Source organism: Octopus bimaculoides, chromosome 27, assembly GCF_046866305.1.
Source record: "Octopus bimaculoides isolate indiv1 chromosome 27, ASM4686630v1, whole genome shotgun sequence".
NCBI classification, from domain to species: domain Eukaryota; kingdom Metazoa; phylum Mollusca; class Cephalopoda; order Octopoda; family Octopodidae; genus Octopus; species Octopus bimaculoides.
In genome coordinates, this window is record NC_142954.1 from 2,539,121 (window position 1) to 2,561,016 (window position 21,896).

The 21,896-nt window shown below is 35.4% G+C and overlaps 4 protein-coding genes across 10 annotated transcripts; 2 read left to right on the forward strand and 2 right to left on the reverse strand.

Moving 5' to 3' along the window:
- Window positions 1-63: 63 nt before the first annotated feature.
- On the forward strand, window positions 64-5,542 carry LOC106882778 (uncharacterized). 3 transcript variants are annotated; one of them, XM_089343530.1, is made up of 3 exons: window positions 64-1,600; window positions 3,460-3,544; window positions 3,581-3,947. In XM_089343530.1, the coding sequence occupies exons 1-2, from the start codon at window positions 1,450-1,452 to the stop codon at window positions 3,501-3,503; spliced, it is 195 nt and encodes a 64-aa protein (XP_089199656.1). In that variant the 5' UTR covers window positions 64-1,449; the 3' UTR covers window positions 3,504-3,544; window positions 3,581-3,947. The 3 variants fall into 3 exon arrangements, with proteins under 3 accessions (XP_089199656.1, XP_052833066.2, XP_014789049.2); XM_052977106.2 differs by having other exon boundaries at window positions 3,460-5,542; XM_014933563.3 differs by lacking the exon at window positions 64-1,600 and adding an exon at window positions 2,291-2,362 and having other exon boundaries at window positions 3,460-5,542.
- Window positions 2,302-15,655, forward strand: LOC128250963 (uncharacterized). 5 transcript variants are annotated; one of them, XM_089343517.1, is made up of 2 exons: window positions 2,302-2,362; window positions 13,036-15,655. In XM_089343517.1, exon 2 carries the CDS (start codon window positions 13,394-13,396, stop codon window positions 14,711-14,713), a length of 1,320 nt encoding a protein of 439 aa, XP_089199643.1. In that variant the 5' UTR covers window positions 2,302-2,362; window positions 13,036-13,393; the 3' UTR covers window positions 14,714-15,655. The 5 variants fall into 5 exon arrangements, with proteins under 5 accessions (XP_089199643.1, XP_089199644.1, XP_089199645.1 ...); XM_089343518.1 differs by lacking the exon at window positions 2,302-2,362 and adding an exon at window positions 8,987-9,272; XM_089343519.1 differs by lacking the exon at window positions 2,302-2,362 and adding an exon at window positions 10,233-10,368.
- On the reverse strand, window positions 6,779-8,634 carry LOC128250962 (uncharacterized). Its single transcript, XM_052977102.2, has one exon. It carries the CDS (start codon window positions 8,632-8,634, stop codon window positions 7,444-7,446), a length of 1,191 nt encoding a protein of 396 aa, XP_052833062.1. The 3' UTR covers window positions 6,779-7,443.
- A 156-nt stretch (window positions 15,656-15,811) lies between the features above and the next one.
- On the reverse strand, window positions 15,812-20,927 carry LOC128250974 (uncharacterized). The gene is made up of 2 exons (XM_089343504.1): window positions 20,024-20,927; window positions 15,812-19,191 (listed from the first exon to the last, which is right to left on the reverse strand). The coding sequence occupies exon 2, from the start codon at window positions 18,964-18,966 to the stop codon at window positions 17,491-17,493; it is 1,476 nt and encodes a 491-aa protein (XP_089199630.1). The 5' UTR covers window positions 18,967-19,191; window positions 20,024-20,927; the 3' UTR covers window positions 15,812-17,490.
- Window positions 20,928-21,896: the final 969 nt, after the last annotated feature.

Consider the following 21,896-nt stretch of genomic DNA (forward strand, 5'->3'; position numbering starts at 1 on the left):
AAAAAAAATCATTTCTTCAGTGTTATTTATTTATAATGATTTCTTACAGAGACACTTTTATGAAACATGATTCGAAAACCCAAACGTAAAATTATATTGACATGAAATTCCTTGAAAATTATTCCCATAAAAGAAACAAATATATATTTCCTCAGAGTAAATGGTTTGGGCATACTTCTTGCAGAGAAATGGGTGAATAAGGTCATAGAGGTAGCTAGAGTTTGCAATAGACTACTTAAGCTCAGGTTAATTTTGCAGAATGGTATAGCTACAATTATATCTTCCTACACCCAACAAGCAGACCTACCAAATGGACAGAAGGACCACTTTTATGATATCCTTCTGCAGGCTACCTCAAAGACATAATAGGTATCAAATTGTTGGATCAGGTGATGAAAGTTACGGAGAGTCATAACCCAACTAATTAGGTAGAGAGTTAGTCTAGATGAGATGCAGTTTGGGTTTGTGCCAGAGAGAAGGGCTACTGGTGCTATATTTCTGGTAAGGCAACTGTAGGAGAGATACTTAGCCAAAGATGCTTGGCTTTTGACAGGGTCCCCGATCCCTTATCTGGTGGTCAATGCAGAAACTAGGGATAGATGAGTGGTTGGTGAGAGCTGTACAAGCCTTGTACAGGGACGCTACCAGTAAGGTAGATGGCCAGACATGATTGAGGAAGATTTCCAGAGGCTTAACATCACCTTGGAGGATACAGAGGAGCTGGCACAGGACTGCCAGCGATGGAGAGCTCTAGTAGACCTTGTCAGCACTATGTATGATGATGCTTCTGGGACAACTAACTTGGAGTGACCCCAGCCCCATCAAGCAAGAGTATGAAGCCAAACCAAGCCATATATGTGTGTGTGTATATATATATATATATCATCACCATCATCATCATCGTTTAACGTCCGCTTTCCATGCTAGCATGGTTGGACGATTTGACTGAGGACTGGTGAACCAGATGGCTACACCAGGCTCCAATCTGATTTGGCAGAGTTTCTAGATGCCCTTCCTAACGCCAACCACTCCGAGAGTGTAGTGAGTGTTTTTACGTGCCACCAACACGAAGGCCAGTCAGGCGGTACTGGCAACGGCCACGCTCAAAATGGTGTATTTTACGTGCCACCTGCACAGGAACCAGTCCAGCGGCACTGGCAACGATTTCGCTCGAACGTCTTTACACGTGCCAGGCAGGCGACGCTGGGCATAGGTGCCATCACGATTTCGCTTTCGCTTGCCCCAACAGGTCTTATATATTTCAATAATAATAAAAGGGTAAAATTAATTAAATAATTAATAATTCTACCAAGTAGTTTGGTATGTTAAAATAACCTTTATAGGTAAAATTATACAAATATTCTATAATTATAAACATAATTATCATCAGGAGTCAGCTAAATAGCGAAAGTAAAGAATACGTACACCCGGTGGTCAGGGTTTTTTGTTATGCCGAAAACGGGTGGTGTACGTATTCTTTACCTCCGCCAATATAAAGAAAATAACAAGAAGAAGAATGTTAGACTCCAGCTAAGAAGATCTGAAGAAGGAATTGTAATTCCGAAATATCATCGGACTATAGATAACCAAATTTCAACAGGTATATAGTCCATTTATTGTTTTATAGTGCATTGTTGTACCATTCTAAACTTTTTTATTCTTTATAACAACAATAATAATCTTTTCTTTATTGGTTACAAAGACCGAACACACAACGAAAAGGATAATAAAAAAACGAGGGACGAGTTGGTTCTAACACAAAAACACACATAAACAATAAAATAATAACAGTTAACAATAAAATTTAATACACAGTGTAATTATGTTAAGATTAAATAAAGAGCCTATCGCATAAAACCCGACAATATATGTACTTTCTCAACATAGCGTGCTTAGAATGTTAAGTAAAATGGAAGGGACAAAGTACATTTCGAAAGTTCTCTTTTTTTTTTGTTTTTTGCACAGACGGAATGTCCAATAGTCAAAATATAAGAATCCAAATCCAATTTAAATAAGGTAAACAAGTTAGTGGTGAATGCATGTTTCACCATATTTTGTTAAAAGTTTCTTACTCGTTTCAGAAATGCTAAGTTAATTTTTTTGTATTCGTCATTTTCACATGTTCCCACTTTGAATTTTCCCTGTTTTCTCTATATTTACCAGCAATATTTATTTAAACGACGATAACTATTTGGTTGAATAATGTATTTTTGATTTATACCATAGACAGGATATAGATCAAAGAATAAGGGTGTTACCGACTGTATTAAATTATGTTAGGGACATTTAATTTATATCACCGGTAGTATCATTCAAACGACAGAAAAATCAATAACAACCCGGCCAACAGAGTATATTTCAGGTAATTTAATTATATTATGTGTAGTAATTAAGGTGAACGTTGATGTTTATAAATAGCAACTTAAAGCGACCGATTTGATGTATCGAAGTCGGTGTTCCATCACCTGGATGATTAAATATATATTTTTTTCATCACAAACGACGCTACATCGTTAATTGGTTAATTTTATTTATACTTAAATATATACATAAGAGTTAGAAGAGAAAAAAAAATTAATAATTCACCAGCTTAGGTTGAAAATTTTGGGGCGCTGGGAAACCTCTCTAATGACTTTTGGTGCACGCGTGCAGCCATGGCAAGACTAATGCGCTGGAACAACCAAGCGCCGTCACGAACTTCATTGGTTGTTCTCCGCTTTACAGAACTGCTGAAACATATTTTAATAATCAAATGTGTCATCGGCTTCTTAACTTTTCACGTTATATTTAAATCTAAAATGCGTATTATTTGTATTGCCATCACAACAGACATTGTAAACTTTTATACCATATGTTAACAATCTTCATCATTACTCATCATCATTATTTAATGTCCGTTTTCCATGCTGACATGGGTTGGACGGTTTGTCAGGAGCTGGTTTCACTGTCTGTCTTGGCAGGGTTTTTACAGCTGGATGCCCTTCCTAACACCAACCGCCCAGCGGAGTGAACTGAGTGCTTTTTACGTGGCACCAGCACCGGCGAAGTGTGTTTTGGCATAGATCTTATAGCTGGATGCCCTTCCAAACATCAAACACTTTTCACTGTGGACAGGATGCTTTTTTTATGTGGCATGTCACCAAGTAACTTGCAAGACAAAGACCCTTTGAGAAGGGAGTCGGAATTGGAGGAGGTGGTCCTGTGCCAGGTGATGAAAAGTTAGAGTGTGACAGAGAGACAGGAAGAGGTGTCTTGCTGTAAAGGAGAGACATGGTTATCCCGTCAGAGTGAGAAAGCAAGAGAGAGTGAGAGTGCAAAAGAAAGGAAGGGTGAGTGAGAGAGAGAAAGATGGTGACGATGTGCCAGGGCATATCTTTGTGTGTTTATGCATATTATATATACGCACATTTCCTTTCTCCAACATCTATCTTACACAGTCATATATTTTCTTCCTTTCAGTTGTGCTGAATGTTCCATTACAACCTGTCATACGAAAATACTAACTTCACCAGAACATCTGCTACCAATCATTTATGGACATTTGCTCTCTCTCTCTCTCTCTCTCTCTCTCTCTCTCTCTCTCTCTCTCTCTCTCTCTCTCTCTCTCTCTCTCTTCCTCTTGCAGTTTACAGCCTTCACAACTCCCATTAACTCTATCCACAATAATTAACATAGGGTGCTACTTTGGTATGCGATTTGCCAAATAATTGGCTGTGTAGATCACATACCAAAGTGGTACCTAACATAGATATAAAAGTCGTTCTGTCTACAGTATGGGTACCACTTGGAAATGTCTCAACCAGCAACAAATACTCTAAGTGTTGTGTAGAAAATATATCTGCATTGCATATTTCCTACATGTGTAAACAGAGTTCCATGAGATGGATATCATAAGACAGGAAATTGAACCATAATAGACTATATCCACAGACATCAGTTTTAATATGGAGAACGGTAATCTGTCAGACATTTCTAACAAAACTGTTTCTGACAATATAGATTCAGTTAAACAGACATCCGGTAGTGAGAAACCACTGTCTCATAAACGAAGTTCATTACAGAAAAATATTCATTGTGAAATTTGTGGGAAATTATATACTTACAAGTCTCAACTTATTGTCCATAAACGTAGTCACACTGGAGAAAAGCCATCTCACTGTGACACCTGTGGAAAATCGTTTGTGAATAATAGTTCACTGACGAATCACAAAAAAATTCACAATGGAGAAAAGCAATACCACTTTGAAATATATGGGAACTCAGTTGTCAACAATGGTTATTTAAGAATCCATAAAAGAAAACACTTTGACAAAAAACTGTTTCACTGTGAAATATGTAGAAAATCTTTCATGAACATTGCTAAACTTGTTACTCATAGACGTTTTCACAGTGGAGAAGAAACGTACTGCTGTGACATATGTGGAAAATCATTCATTAGCAATTCTCGTTTTGTAGGTCACCAACGAAAACACACGGGAGAAAACCCCTTTCACTGCAAAATCTGTGGTAAATATTTCATTAATAATTCCCATCTTGTTGCTCACAAAACAGTACACACTGGAGAAAAACCATTCCACTGTGAAATATGTGGGAAATATTTCTCCTGTAGGAGTAATTTAAGAAGGCACAATATAATACACACTGGGAAAAAAGAATTCAAATGTGAGATATGTGGGAATTCTTTTTTTTATAAATCACTTCTTGTTGGTCATGAAAAAGTGCATACTGGAGACAAACCCTCTCATTGTGATATATGTGGGAAATATTTCTATTCTAGCAGTAATTTAAGAAGACACAAAATAATACACACTGAGAAAAAAGAATTCCACTGTGAAATATGTGGGAAATCTTATTTTAATAATTGTGACTTAAAAAGACATAAAAGAATTCATAATGGTGAAAAAACATTTCACTGTGAAATTTGTGGGAAATCCTTCTTCGATAATTCTAACCTTATTGTTCACATCCGTAGTCACACTGGAGAAAGGCCCTATCATTGTGACGTATGTGATAAATCATTTATCTGTAAAAGTCATTTGAATTGTCACAAACGAACACACACCACAAAGACAATATCATTGTGACATATGTGATAAATCATTTATCTGTAAAAGTCATTTGAATTGTCACAAACGAACACACACCACAAAGACAATGTCATTGAGATGATTTGTTGGAATGCTTTTCTCTACAAATAAAGGTAAAAACAGAATAAATTGCTGTAAAATCTTATCAAGTAATTTCTAATAAAATATTCACATTTCAGAAAACTGAAATTTTATTTCATAAACAACTTAGAAAAATTTAAATTATAATCACATTGTATATTTCGGAGTGTCCAAGAACAAACGATCCTCAAGAGTGAACCGCAACACAATGTTGTTTATTAAAATTGTCTTAATACAGGGCTTAGACCAGTGGTTCTCAATCAGGATTCATCTGGCCCCTGGGGGGGTCCATATGACCCTTATAGGTCCATATAAGATTTTGTTTGTTAAAAATTGTGTGCAATAAATCAGTTTTACTTCTACAATACACAAAATATTTTAATTTCTTTTATACAATTCCTGGCCCAGTGGTTAGGGCAGTGGACTCGCGGTTTCGATTCCCAGACCGGGCGTTGTGAGTCTTTATTGAGCGAAAACACCTAAAGCTCCATGAGGCTCCGGCAGGGGATGGTGGCGAACCCTGCTGTACTCTTCCACCACAACTTTCTCTCGCTCTTACTTCCTGTTTCTGTTGTGCCTGTAATTCAAAGGGTCAGCCTTGTCACACTGTGTCACGCTGAATCTCCCCCAAGAACTACGTTAAGGGTACACGTGTCTGTGGAGTGCTCAGCCACTTGCACGTTAATTTCATGAGCAGGCTGTTCAGTTGATGAGATCAACTGGAACCCTTGATGTCGTAAGCGACGGAGTGCCAACAACAAGCAACACTTCCTAATATTTCATTATATTGGGTTGGTGCATAATTATTGCTGCTTTTTTTCAACAAATTTTATTCCACAAAAACAATAACAACATGTAACAAAAACATCTTTAAATGGTTATTCCGGAGCATAGTCACCATCTACTTCAATTACTGTTTCCCATTTGCTTGGCAGACGGTCAGACCGTCATTTAAAGATGTTTTTGTTAAATATTGTTATTGTTTTTCTTGGTTGGCCAGAGGCTATAACAGAAGACACTTGCCCAAGGTGTCACACAAGGAGACTGAACCTGGAATCATGTGGTTGGGAAGCAAACTTCTTACCATACAACAACGATGTTATGGTAAATATCGAAAGTGGACTGAGGAATGAGATAGAAATAAGAGGCAGCTTAGAGACATTTTTAAAGGGGTATTATTAAAAAGTGTTAAATATATTGGTTTCAGATTTTTGCACAAGGCCGGCAATTTTAGAGGAGAAGGTGAGTTGATTACATTGACCCCAGTATGCAACTGGTACTTATGTTATCAACCCCAAAAGGATGAAAGGCAACATTTGAACTCAGAACACGAAGCTGGATGAAATGCCATGAAGCAGTTTGCTTGGAATGGTAATGATTTTGCCAGCTTGTCATAATTTAACAGCTTGGCAAAAGAGACTGATAGAATAAGAACCAGGCTTCAAAAGAAAAAAGTCCTAGGGTTGATTCATTAGACTAAAAAATCTGCAAGGCGGTGCCCCAGGATGGCCACAGTCTAATGATTGAAACAAAGAAGTACTATAACTGCTTTCACTAAAATTAAGCTACTGGAATGTTCTAACTACCTGAGAGAAATGAGAACCAATGTCTTCAAGGTTTGTGTAAATTATGTATGGAGATAATTTTATTAAATAATATTTTGTTACAGAAATTATTTTGAAAATATCATTAACAAATTTTTATTTAAAATTTTATAAGATGTTTTTATGAAACAATTGAATTTACACTTCAACTTAAAAGTCTCTTGGATACCACTTGGTAACTGCACAAGTCCATCTTGCAACATGTCCAGCCCAGTGGAACTTGTGCTTTTGGTATTCTGCGATCACATCATTCACTCTGCTCCGTTCTCGAATTATCTCATTTCAAACGTGCTCTCTTAATGATGTTCCTAACATGGATCTTTACATGGCCTTTTGCATTTGACCCAATCAATGTCCTGTCCTCTTCACAGTAGCCCATGTCTCACTTGCATATAAGAGCATAGGAACGATGATGCTATTGAAGAGTCTGACACTTATGGCATTGTCTAGCTCTGTTTGGAGTACATTCTTTATTGAGTTAAATATAATACTGTTTCTTCACATAGTTTTGAATTAAAAATACGTTCTCTTGTAGCTTCAAGATTTCAATGAAGGTGTTTGTTTATTTTTAGAATGACAACATAGGGTAGGTGTTTGAGGCTGGATCTGGTGAGTCTGAACATAAAACAGATAGAATATTTGGGCCAGATGTAGCTCATTTAAAAGCTAATTTAAGGCTTCTCTCCTGTGTGTATTCGCTTGTGCTTATTTAAGTAAGTTTGATAGATGAATGATTTTCCACATATTTCACAGTGCCATGGCCTGTCACCAGTGTGGATACGAATGTGACCTCTAAGATTAGATTTATCAGAGAATGATTTACCACATATTTCACAATGGAATGGTTTCTCTCCGGTGTGTACTCTTAAGTGACAAACAAGTACACCATTATTAAGGAACGCCTTTCCACATATTTCACAGTGGAAAAGTTTTTCCCCAGAATGTATTTTTTTATGAACTACAAGACGAGAATTGATAATGAACGATTTCCCACATATATCACAATGATAGGTTTTTTCTTTGCTATGAATCTGTACATGTGTAACAAGTGTTGATTTATTGATGAAGCATTTTCCACATATTTCACAGTCAAACGGTTTGTCTCCAGTGTGAATTCGTTTGTGAATTGTTAAATAGCCATTACTGGCAAAAGATTTCCCACAGATTTCACAGTAGAAAGGTTTTTCTCCTGTGTGAATCCTTTTGTGACGTGTTACATCACACTTATACACAAACGATTTTCCACATATATCACAGTGGTAAGGTTTTTCATCAGTGTGGAATTTTTTGTGAATTGTTAGACAACTATTATTGACAAAGGATTTCCCACAAGTTTCACAGTGATAAGGTTTTTCTCCAATGTGGATTCTTTTGTGAGCTGTTAAAGAACTATTACCAACAAATGATTTTCCACATATTTCACAGTGGAATGGCTTTTCTCCAGTGTGTCTACGGATGTGGAGAACAAGTTGAGAATTATGGGTAAACGAATTTCCACATATCTCGCACTCAAAAGAATTTTCTCCAGTGTGGATTCTTTTGTGATTTCGTAAATAACTATTATCCGCAAATGATTTTCCACACGTTTCACAGTTGTAGGGTTTTTCTCCAGTGTGACTACGTTTGTGGACGATAAGGTGAACATTCTGATTCAATAATTTTCCACAAATTTCACATCGAAATGGTTTTTTTCCTGTATGTAATCTTTTGTGCGTTGTTAAATTACTTCTGTTCGCAAAAGATTTTCCACAAATTTCACATTTAATATGTTTCTCTAATGGACTTTCTTTACATGATAATATCTCACCACTGGATGTCTGTTTAACTGAATTTATAGTGTCTGAGTAATTACCATCCTCCATATTAACTCTTAAGAAATCTCTCAAAACCGATGCCTGTGGTTATAATCTATTATGGTTCAGTTTCTTGTCTTATGATGTCCAAACATGGGACTCTGTTTACATGTGTAGGAAATATGCAATGCAGAAATACTTTCTACATAACACTTGCAATGTTTGTTGCTGGCTGGGACATCTCCAAGTGGCACACATATTGCATACAAAAAGACTTGCAGATCTACATTAATATTTATGGATAGAGTTAAGAGAAGTTATGTACACTACAAACATATAAGGATCCAGAAACTATTGGTAGCAGGTATTCTAGTGGAATCAGAATTCTTGTACGACAGGTTGTAAAGCAACATTCAGCATAACTGTAAAGGAAGAAAATATATGACTGTTATATAATTGTTGTTGGGAGGGAAATGTGAGAGAGTATTAGAATAGTATTAGAATAGCTGTCCATTCAAAGTTTTATACTTAAAGCGAATGGACAGAGAGAGACAAAATGTAAAATATATAGAAATTTTAGGAAATAAAAATAATTTCAGAATTGCGATTGTTGTCTGAATCAATGGATGAGTACAAGAAGAAAAAAATGCTCAAAGTAAGAAGAGAAAGGAGACACTGGAGGTTCAGATATTCGAAGACTCTACTGGGTATGTCTATGTACACACGCAAAATATGTGTGTGTGTATGTATATATATATATATATATATATATATATTATTTTGTTTAAAAGATTTCCAACACTGTCTGTTTTCTATGTTTTATTTATATTCCTGCAGAACCAATGTGGGGTATAGAATATGGAATATACAATATATAATATAAAATAAAAATGGATGGCACCATGAAATAAAGTATTGAATGTAGATGAAATATTGAGTGTTCAATATAAAGGATCAAATATATAAATATATAAATATAAATATATAAAGGCGACTCGAGTTTCAGGGCTATTTCCCTTCGTCATGGCCGGTATGACAGACTTTAACAGAGATATATATATATATATATTTATGAAATTATGTGTGTGAATGAAAACTCTTTTATCCTCTAGGCTGCTGGAGGTAGGAGGGTCAGTATTTTCGGTGTTACAACAAATTTAGTGTATGTATACTCCGCATTACTTCGAAGATGGTATCAAGAAAGTGAAAATGAGAATCGTTATTTTTTAACTATTTGTTCGGCACTTTCCGTAAAATTTCTTTTTTTTTTTTCCAACTGAAGTGAAACACAGTCGCACATATCTGTACATCCATTATCTTTCATGTCCGCGAGCGAATTGAACAGTCACACACACACACACACACACACACACACACATATATATATATATATATATATATATATATATATATATATACACACCTTTTTACGAATCGTTGCTGTTTATGTACGAATATGTATGTGCATGTATGTATATTTGTGTATCTATGTATACGTCTGTATGTGAGCTGTCATGGTATTAGCTGTCAGAAGTGAAAGTAGAAAAATCTGACAAGGAACGTTACTGCTGGTTTGAGTTGATTCTTTGGCTACTGACAGCTAATACCATGACTGGCCGGAGCGAGCTATCTGTCTGTCTGTCTGTCTGTCTCTCTCTCTCTCTATCTATCTATCTATCACTCGAAAGTTATTGGAACAAATTTGACACCTATATCCATGCGTTTGAAAACACACAGAGTATAAGGGTACTACTAAAGCAGAGTGGTCCCGAACGCGCAGTCGCGCGTCCGCGCTAGCTAGTCGTGAGTGGTCGATCCTATTATTTTTAAACTTCAAACTTCATTTGTTTTCTATTTTGATAAATTCTCTCTGTTGAAAATTATATTTTTATATTTTAAATAATTTGCAATTTCATGAAATATGTTTTTATATTAAATTTGCGTTTTCTAATTTGATAAATTCTACGGACACAAACAGAGGTGAACGAGTGAGAGAGAGAGAGAGAGATAGTGAGATAGACAGACAGTAGCCAAAGAATCAACTCAAACCAGCAGTAACGTTCCTTGTCAGTTCTACTTTCAATTCTGACAGTGCCGAAAATTATTATTTGATGATTAAAATATATTTTAACCATCCCCTAATGTAAGGAACAACCAATTAACGATGTAGCGTAATTTATAATGGAAATAAAAATATTTGATCATCCAAGTGACGGAACAACGACCTCGATACATCATATCAGTCGCTTTAAGTTACCTATATTATAAGTCGCTTTAAGTTACCTATATTATAAGTAAATTACCTGTAATTATTACTAAGTGTCACTGATAATTTTTCTCTCGCCGCAATTATGATAACGGTCATGCAAGTTAAATGTCTCTAACATAATTTAATACAGTGAGAAACACCATTTCAACTATATCAATTTATTCTTTCATTTATATCCAGTCTATGGTATAAATAAATATACATCAACCAGCAAAATGATTAGTGTGGTTTAAATAAACTTCGTGGATAAATGTGGCAGAAAACATTAAAATTCAAAGTGAGAAGTTTGGCAAATTTAAGAAGTTAACTGGCAATCTTACGTGTTGTACCGAAAGATCACCTAACTACTGAGAAGTTGTGTCAAAATATATTTATATGCCAATTAAAAGACGTTAAAACAATGATAGTGATGATGGTATGTTATAACATTTGGTACGATACATAACCACAAATGCAATGTCCGTATTTTTCGTAATTGGGAAAGGGTCGCCCTGTGTATGATTGGTGTTAATATATTTGGAATATAGTTCTGAAATGTGATTAGGAGCTTCTCATATAAACCCCCAACACCTACGTGATACATGTTTTAAATAAAATGAGAAAGGGACTAAAAAAGACAATAAAATTTGAAAGTTTGTTTCCACAGTCGGAATATCCAATATTAAAAAACAAAGAAATTCCAATCGCTTCTTGACAAGAATAAAAATAAAGACGTTTGAGATGAATTCATGACTTACCCGTTCTAAAGAATTTACCTATTCGTTTCAGAAAAGCAAAGTTAACTTTTAACATTCACGATTATTGCTGTTCCCTATTTAAATTACAATTTCCCCCATGTTTTATATGCAATAATTAATTAGTTGAGTGATTGTGATTGTATATTTAGTTTATACCATAGACTGGATGTAAATGAAAACACTAATTAATATAACTGTAGGACGTTTCTAACTAAGCGTATTAAATTATGTTAGGGACATTTAAGTTATGTCACCGGTAGTTTCATTCAGACGAAAGAAGAATTACCAAATTCTTAATGATCCTGACCAACTTCTTATATTTCAGGTAATTTATATTATGTGAAGTAACTAACTCATGTTATAGTGAACTTTAATGTTTATAGATAACTTCAAGTGACTGATATGCTGTATCGAAGTCGCTATTCGATCACCTGGAGGATAGAATATTTTATTTCATCGTTAATTGGTTGTTCCTCGTTTTACAGAACAGCTGAGACGTGTTTTTAATCACCACCTAATGAGTAATTAGCTTTCCTGTTGTGTATATATATATATATATATACATACTCTTTTACTTGTTTCAGTCATTTGACTGCGGCCATGCTGGGGCACCGCCTTTTAGTCGAGCAAATCGACCCCAGGACTTATTCTTTGTAAGCCTAGTACTTATTCTATCGGTCTCTTTTTTGCCGAACCGCTAAGTTACGGGGGACGTAAACACACCTGCATCGGTTGTCAAGCGAAGTTGGGGGGACAAACACAGACACACAAACATATACATACATACAGGCTGATGAGGAATAGACAAATGGTAAGAATTTGTTAAATCCGAAACCGGTTCCTGTTTAATAGTGCTTTTTTAGGTGATTTTAAATGTCTTGCCCGCTCACGTTTTTGGTATGCTGCTATATTTCATGTTGAGAACAATTTAGGTCTTAATAGACACAAGATGTGATCTATTTCTAGCGCATTAATTGTCCACGTTAGTGGTCGACGTTATTTTTTAAAATATACATACATATATATATACATATATACGACGGGCTTCTTCCAGTTTCCGTCTACCAAATCCACTCACAAGGCTTTGGTCGGCCCGAGGCTATAGTAGAAGACACTTGCCCAAGGTGCCACGCAGTGGGACTGAACCCAGAACCATGTGGTTGGTAAGCAAGCCACTTACCACACAGCCACTCCAGGTGTCCCATGCATCAGGTGTGAAAGTGATTGCAGAACAATAAGAGATGAAGTGTTTTGTTCAAAAACGCAACACACTACCTGGTCTAGGAATTGAAATCACAATTGCTAGATCGTGAGTGCAAGATCCTAACCACTAGGCCATGTGCCCTATATAAATATAACATACACACACGTATCTATAGCATATATATATAGCATACACACATCTACACACCTGTTTTTTTGTCTCCAACAGGTGTTTTACATATATATTTTCTTCCTTTACAGTTGTGCTGAATGTTCCATTACAACCTGTCACACAAAAATACCAATTTCACCAGAACACCTGCTACCAGTCATTTATGGATGCTCTCTCTCTCTATGCTTGTAGCCTACGTGACATCTACTAACTATATCCACAATTATTAATGTAGGAAGAAGTCTTTATGGTTACAATATGTGTTTCACTTGGAGATGTCCCAGCCAGTAACAGGTATTCTAGTGTTACATAGAAAAGATATCTACATTGCATATTTTCTACACAAGTAAACAGAGTCCCATGATTTGGACATCATAAGACAAGAAACTGAACCATAATAGATTATAACCACAGGCATCAGTTTTCAAGAATTCCTCCAGAGTTAATATGGAGGATGGTAATCACTCAGACACTTCTAACACAAATGTTTCTGACAATATAGATTCTGTTAAACAGACATCTGATGGAGAGAGATCATTACGGTGTGAAACATTTACGAAACGGAAATCATTACAGAGAAATATTAATTGTGAAATATGTGGGAAATCTTTTGTTAACAGAAGTAATTTATCAAAACACAAAAGATTACACACTGGAAAAAAACCATTTCATTGTGAAATTTGTGGGAAATCTTTTAATCAGAAAACTCATCTTGTTAATCATATACGTAATCACACTGGAGAAAAACCTTACCATTGTGAAATATGTGGAAAATCATTTGTTGATAATAGTTATTTAACGAGCCATAAAAGAATGCACACTGGGGAAAACTCATTAGACTGTGAGATATGTGGGAAATCTTTTCCTTATAACTCTCGCCTTGTTATCCATATGCGTAGTCACACAGGAGAGAAACCATTCCACTGTGAAATATGCGGAAAATCATTTGTCGACAATAGTTATTTAACGAGTCACGTAAGGATTCACACTGGAGAAAAACGCTATCATTGCGAAGTATGTGGAAAGTCTTTTATCAAGAATTCCAGTCTTGTCACTCACATACGAAGTCACACTGGAGAAAAGCCTTATTCTTGTGATTTATGTGGCAAATCATTTGTCAATAATAGTTATTTGACAATTCACAAAAGGAAACACATGGGGGAAAGTTTGTTTCATTGTGAAACATGTGGGAAATCTTTCCCAAATAACTTGAAATTTGTTACCCACATGCGTATTCACACTGGAGAAAAACCTTACCACTGTGAAATATGTGGTAAGTCGTTCATTAAAAATTCTCGTCTTGTCATTCACCAGAGAATACACACGGGAGAAAAGCCATATAATTGTGAAATATGTGGGAAATCTTTTATTAATAATTCTCGTCTCGTTACTCACAAACGAGTACACACTGGAGAGAAACCCTACCACTGTGACACATGTGGGAAATCTTTCTTCTCTAGCAGTAATTTAAAAAGACACAAATTACAACACATTGGTGAAAGGGCCTTCCATTGTGAAACATGTGGGAAATCCTACTTCAATAATAGTGATTTAAAAAGACACAAAAGGGAACATGGTGGAGAAAAAACATTCCACTGCGAAATCTGTGGCAAATCCTTCTTCGATAATTCTAATCTTATAGTTCACATCAGGAGTCACACTGGAGAGAGGCCCTATCATTGTGACGTCTGTGAGAAATCATTTATCTGTAAAAGTGACTTGAATAAACATAAACGGAGACACACCGGTGAGAAACCTAGTAACTGAGAAATACAAAAATCCCTTGTCTTCATCATCGGTTAACGTACTCCTTCCTTGCTGGCATGGGTTGGATCAGGGGTTTTCAAACTTTTTGACTTGCGGACACCTTTATATTTCAGGCTTTACCTTAGGGACCCCCTTATAAACGCTTATGAAATTTATACATAAATATTTACTTAAAATAACATATATTTTTACATTTATTTATTTAACAGTATTTAACAAATAGGTTTATTGTCAATTAAAAGATTTCGATTAAAAAACATATATAAAATCAAATTGCCCATAAAAAGTATTTGCTGCCCATGGACCCCCTGTCTTGTCTTTGCGGACCACAGTTTGAAAACCCCTGGGTTAACGTACTCCTTCCTTGCTGGCAGACAGAAGCCTGCACCATGCCCCTGTGTTTGTTTTGGCATGGTCTTTTACCAAACACTCTGCAAAGCTGATTGCTTTTTACCTGGCACCAGCACAGGCGAGGTCACTTTTAGCATGGTTTCTACAGCTGGCTGCCCTTCCAAATGCCAACCAGTTCAGTCCCACTGCATAGTAACTTGGGCATGTGTCTTCTACTACAGCCTTGGCCCAACCAAAGCCTTGCGAGTGGATTTGGAAGATGGAGACTGAAAGAAGCCTCTTATGTCTGTGTTTGTCCCCATGTCCACTTGACAACTGGTGTGTGTTGGTGTGTTTACATCCCTGTAACTTAGCATTTTGGCAAAAGAAACTGATAGAATAAGTACCAGGCTTTAAAAAAACAGTACTGGGATCAATTCAAAAACTCTTCAAGGTAGTGCTCCAGCTTGGCCACAATCTAATAACTGAAACAAAAGAAAAACAATATAAACAAGATAATCTTTTACAAATTTTTTCATCACAGAAATCATTATTTGTAACAAAATATTGTTTAATAAAATTGTCTCTGTACTTAACTTAGACAAACTTAAACACATTGGGTCCTCATTTTTTGATACATCCGAGGTGGATAATATTGCATGGATGTTGGTTACTTAACAGCATGGTTTTAATTTCAGTGTGTAGTAATATATGTTTACAATATTTTATTATAAGGGCACTAAAATAAGAAGAATAATAAAACTGAAGTGAAGAATGAATGTGTGTTTATTTGACAAAAAAAAAAAAAAAAAAAAAAAAATGATCTTCCTGAAATACAACACACTATTTCACATCAGGAACTTTGCAAAATGAATAAATAAATGTAATGTTGAAAAATATCGATGAGCATGCTCTTGATTGATCTGCGTCTCTGTCAGGTGCACGTGCCACTCGAAACATTGCGTACCAGCCATTGCCTCACTGCTGTAAGCTTCTTGAAGTATGCTCAATGTCTCTGTAGCAGACTTCCCAAGGTTAATGCAAAATTTCATGTTGGCTCTTCTAACTTCTTCTCCATGACAGAAATTGCAGTCTGCAACATACACAAATTTCACAACTTATGTATTTTTAGTAAAACTGCTAGAATTCCGTAGCATTTAATAAGAGGGGGTCTTGTATATCATCATCATCATTTAACGTCTGCTTTCCAAGCTGGCATGGGTTGGATTGTTTGACTGAAGGCTGCACCAGATTCCAATCTGATCTGGCAGAGTTTCTACAGCTGGATGTCCTTCCTGATGCCAACCATTCCAAGAGTCTGAGAGTGTAGTGGATGCTTTTTACATGCCACCGGCACGGGAGCTAGTCAGGCGGCACTGGCAACGACCACACTTGAATGGTGCTGTAAAGTCTTACATAATATGATTTCTAATCTGATATGTAGAAACTATTTATGTTTTGTTGATTCCATTTCGGTGTCCTATATATAAAGTCGGATGAATATTACACGCTTTAATGCACTGGAAGCTTTTCCTTCTTGAATATATGCTACTGAAATTAGGTTCTTTTAATATGTCTGTGTGTCTTTTATGCCATCAAATACAGTAAGTTCGTTTTGCTGATTGCATTTCAGTGTCAGTATTTTATTTATAGTTTATACTATTCTTGATTTCAGCTTTTACTTGTACCCAACTGAAATAGGTAACTGCTTTTCTTGATATATACATCGAAATAATAGCGGAGTGATCACTGGAATTATTTATTTATTCATTCGTTTTAATGGAAATATAAACCAAAATGATGTTGTTTAGTTCTAAATCACCCATATCGGACGTTGTCAAAAGCGCTCTAGCTGTGACCAACCAGGTTTTTATGTATACCTGGGGCTACAGTATTAAAAGTCGTTTTCTTTACAGAGAGTCGGGGTTTATTCAAGATGGATTTGGTTACTATTTCTAGTATGTACAACCGTATCGATGCTATTGCATTGATACAAAATAATATAACAGAATGTTTTCAACAAACCATCTCAATAGTATTTGCCTCCTTTATATATTTGTTTGTTTAACTTCATGACTTTCTAATGAAAAAATAATTTTTGAAAAACTTCACATCTTCCTGACTTTTTTTAATCATGTTTAATGAGACTGTGTCTCTGTAAGACAATAGCACCGAAGAGATTATTTTAACAGGTGTATTTGTGGTTAACAAAGAATAGAAAGAGAATGGAATCCAACATATTTCACAATAATAGTTTTATTTCCTCCACTCAGTATTCACCAGTTTATATTTGACAGACGTTTTTGTACAAAGGCTTCTTCTCAAATGAAATTTCTGGATTGCAACATGAGAAATCAATGAGAAATAATCCCAACATATTTCACCATAAATATTCTCCAATGTAGACATGTTGGTACTCTGTGACCTTAGATTTACACAAGATTTTCTCATGTTTCACAGTCCAAAGGCTTCCCTTTACTGTGTGTTCGTTTGTGTTTATTTACATCACTTTTACAAATAAATGCTTTCTCACAGATTTCACACTGATAAGGTCTTTCTCCAGTATGGGTACGGACATGAACTATAAGGTTAGAATGATCGAAGAATGATTTTCCACAAATTTCACAGTGAAAAGTCTTATCGCCCTCATGTCTTCTCTTGTGTCTTTTTAAATCACTGTTATTCACATAAGTTTTCCCACATATTTCACAACGGAATGCTTTTTTCCCCATATGTAATAACTTGTGTCTTGCTAAATTACTGCTCGAGTAAAAATATTTTCCACAAATATCACAATGGAATGGTTTTTCTCCGGTGTGTACTCTTTTGTGACTAATAAGATGTGAATTATTAAAAAAGGTTTTTCCACAGATTTCACAATGGAATGGTTTTTCTCCGGTGTGTACTCTTTTGTGACTGACAAGATGTGAATTATCAAAAAAGGATTTTCCACAGATTTCACAGTGGAATGGTTTTTCTCCGGTGTGTCTTCGTTTATGAGCTTTAAGATAAAGATTCACAGAAAATGATTTTCCACATACATCACACTCAAAAGGTTTTTCGCCAGTGTGTATCCTTTTATGAACTATAAGTTGACATTTCTGGATGAACGATTTCTTACAAATTTCACAATGATATGATTTTTCTCCGGTGTGAGTTTGTACATGGGTAGTGAGCTGTAAGTTAGTCATGAAAGATTTTCCACATATTTCACATTGGAACTGTACTTTTCCCCTGTGAATCCGTTTGTGATTGGTTAAATAGCTATTATCAACAAAGGATTTCCGACATATATCACAATGGAAAGGTTTTTCCCCAGTGTGGCTACGATTGTGAATAACAAGGTGAGACTTTTGAATAAACGATTTCCCGCATATCTCACAGTGATATGGTTTCTCTCCTGTATGTAACTTTTCATGTGTTTTTAGATTACTCGAACTCATAAAAGATTTCCCACATATTTCACAATTGTACAGTTTTGCTCCAGTGTGAATATTTATGTGTTTAACAAGGTTCGATCTCTCATTAAATGATTTACCACACATTTCGCAATGATATGGCTTTTCTCCCGTATGGATTCTTTTGTGACTTTTTAAAGAGCTGCTATTGACAACTGACTTTCCACATATTTCACAGCGGAAGGGTCTTTCCCCAGTGTGACTACGTTTGTGGACAGCAAGATGAGACCCCTGATTACATAACTTTCCACAAATCTCACATTCAAACGGTTTTTCCCCAGTATGTAAATTTTTGTGGATTCGCAAATTACTGGAATTCACAAAAGTTTTACCACATATCTTGCAATCAAAATTTTTCTCTAATGATCTTTGTTTAGTAGATGCTTCACCTGTTAAACGTTTACCTGTATCTATACTGTCAGAAACAGTTGTGTTAGAAGTGTCTGACTGATTACTGTCCTCCATATTAACTCTGGAGAAGTTCTAACGTCTGTGGTTATAATCTATTATAGTTCAGTTTCTTCTTTTATGAAAAGCATGGGACTTTGTCTACAGGTGGAAAAGATATGCAATGTAGATATATCGGTCTTTGCCTTTCCCTTGGATAACATCGGTGGCTGGTTTGCATGAAGATATTCTGGTGGAATCAGTATTTTTGTGTCATACGTTGTACTGGAACATTCAGCATAACTGTAAAGAGAGGAAATATACGACTGTAAAAGATAGAGGTTGGAGGGAACGAATGAGTTTGATGCATTTAAAAACTTAATCTAGTATTTAGTAGAAATGCCTTGTACAGTTTTTTTTAACGACTTATACCATTCGAGCACTGTGCTTATAAACTGTGTCTCCGCAGATAAAACGATGTTATGAGAGCTGTCGATTTAGTTTCGAGATGTCTGTGTAAACATAGTATAAAAGTTTACAATGTTAATATGAACAATAAGTACTTTAGATTCAAATAACCCCTAAAATGCCAAGAAAGCTAAATGCCTGTTAGTTGATGATTAACCCTCATGAGACACCCGGGCCGACTGATTGGCCCAAGTGATAGATACATGCTGAAAGGACTTTCAGGCCGATCCATCCACCCGATGAAACAAACGTTTCGAAGTGTAATAACCAATTAGAGATCGTCTTTAAGTAGATATAATATAAAATTATACAACATCTATAGTCTTAAATAGAAATTGAAGAGTTTTATTGCATTTTATACATTATTTTTTACGTGCACCCATCAGTTTCAGTTTCAACAGAGAACATATTTTGGTCTCTTTGGCTACCAAAATACCGTGCGTCTCCAAAGTGTCTTTTAAAAACATTTCCGTTGTCTGGTAGAGCGAGTAACAAGCAATTGACGATGTAACATAGTTTATGATGAAAATAAAATAATAAAATATTTAATCACCCAAGTGATGGAACACCGACCCTATTACATTATATCAATCGATTTAAGTTGAATATAAGCATCGTCGTTCACCTTAACATGAGTTAATTACAACACTTAATATAATTAAATTACCTGAAATACACCAAGGTGGTCCAGTCGTTGGTAATTGTTCTCTTGTTTCAATGATCGTAACCAGTGATATGAGTTAAATGTCCCTAACATAATTTAATACAGTCACAAACACCTCTCAAACCGATCGTAAATCAAAGATACATCGCTAAATAAAAATAAAGGACAGTAGTTTCGGGGATTGGGTAAATCGATGACATCGACAACACTGATCAATTGAGGAAATGTGACAAAACGGCGTAATTCATATGGGAAATACAAAAAGTTAACTCGGCTTATCTGAAACGAATATGTACAAAAGCATTTTTTTTTTTCTGTTCTTAAGACCGGATTTTAATTTCTGTGTTTTGAGTGTTAAATATTCCAGTGAGCAAGTAGAAAGCAAAAATTTCGAGAATTTTATATCTTTGTCTCTCCTCTTTTACACACACACACACACTCAGCTACCTTTAGAAAACATAATTTTGTATAAAACCCAACAATCTCTTAAGCTTTATAAGAAAGACTATAAATTGATTTCTTCTTAAAGAATAATTACCATATTTACTCGTGTTCGAATCACACTATTTTAAAGTAGATTTTCGATTTCGAGTAAAGTTTGGATATGAAGGGACAAAAAATTGCCCCAAGTTTAAACACAAAATTAGAGGTGAGACTTAAAGTACGATTTGTACTCTTATCCAGATTGCGTATTGAAGTAAGGATTTACAGAACTTTAAGGAATCACTTATTTGTTTCGCTAATTAGGCAAACCCACTTGTCGTTTTCGTATTCTTCATTATTAAATGTCACTGTTTTAATTCAATTGCTTTCTTCTGGCGTTTTATGCTTTTATGTAACAAAGTGGAGGCTTCGACATAGTCGTACGGATTGCTAGAAATAGCAACCAAATCTACCTCAAATCAATCCCTACTCTCCGAAAAGAGAATGACATTTGATAGTATAATCCTGTAGTCCTACGCATACATCAATTTGGTATATATATATATATATATATATATATATATATATATATATATATATATATATATATATACCTACATACATATATTTAAACGCATAGTCAATAAAAAATAAATAATAAATTCATGCCGATCTCTTGAATATTTTATTGATGCAGGTAACAGTTCCAGTTCCGTATTTCAAACTAAAACAAAAGAAAACATTGTGAAAACAAAAAATAATTACGTGGAACCATAATCAACGAAACGTACTTTCGTTTCTAAAGAAGCGATGTTTCAAATACGTTTTTCTCCGAAAATTCTTACTTAGAATACAAAAACACAACTGCTAAATGTCATGGGATTCTGAAAACTTTACCAAAAATGCAAAACTAGATTCCTTAACTTAAAGTACTATAAATGCAATAATGATTTTAAAATGTAACATTTTTTTCCAAATCTGCTTTTTAATTTCTGTCTTCAGTTTTTTTGTTTGTTTGTTTTAAACGCCTGCTATGTTCACGTGTCTAATAAATTTATACTCGGTGACCTTCTATGTACCTATATATTTATATCTATAATACTACAGTATATTCGTGCATTTGTGACCACGCATACATCGATGGGTGATGTGGGGGGCGTTTATTAGGTTAATGATTGGAGCACTCAGCCACTATCTGATGGGGTACGGGTTTAACTTCTGTAACCGCCTGCTGGCACATTTTTATTTATTTATCTTTTGTATTTTTTTTTTTTTGCATTAGGAAGAGGACAACCGCATAAAAGGCACCCACTACACTCTTGGAGTGGTTGGTGTTAGGAAGGGCATCCAGCCATAGAAGCCAAGCTAAAATCAGACTGGAGCCTGTTACAGTTTTCTGTCCTACCAATTACCATCAAACCGTCTAACCCATGCCGGCATGGAAAAGGAACGC

Coding starts and splice junctions, on each gene's coding strand:
- LOC128250962 (XM_052977102.2), bottom strand. CDS start 8,634: ATGGAGGATGGTAATTACTCAGACACTATAAATTCAGTTAAACAGACA.
- LOC128250963 (XM_089343517.1), top strand. CDS start 13,394: ATGGAGGATGGTAATCACTCAGACACTTCTAACACAAATGTTTCTGAC.
- LOC106882778 (XM_052977106.2), top strand. CDS start 3,945: ATGGAGAACGGTAATCTGTCAGACATTTCTAACAAAACTGTTTCTGAC.
- LOC128250974 (XM_089343504.1), bottom strand. CDS start 18,966: ATGGAGGACAGTAATCAGTCAGACACTTCTAACACAACTGTTTCTGAC.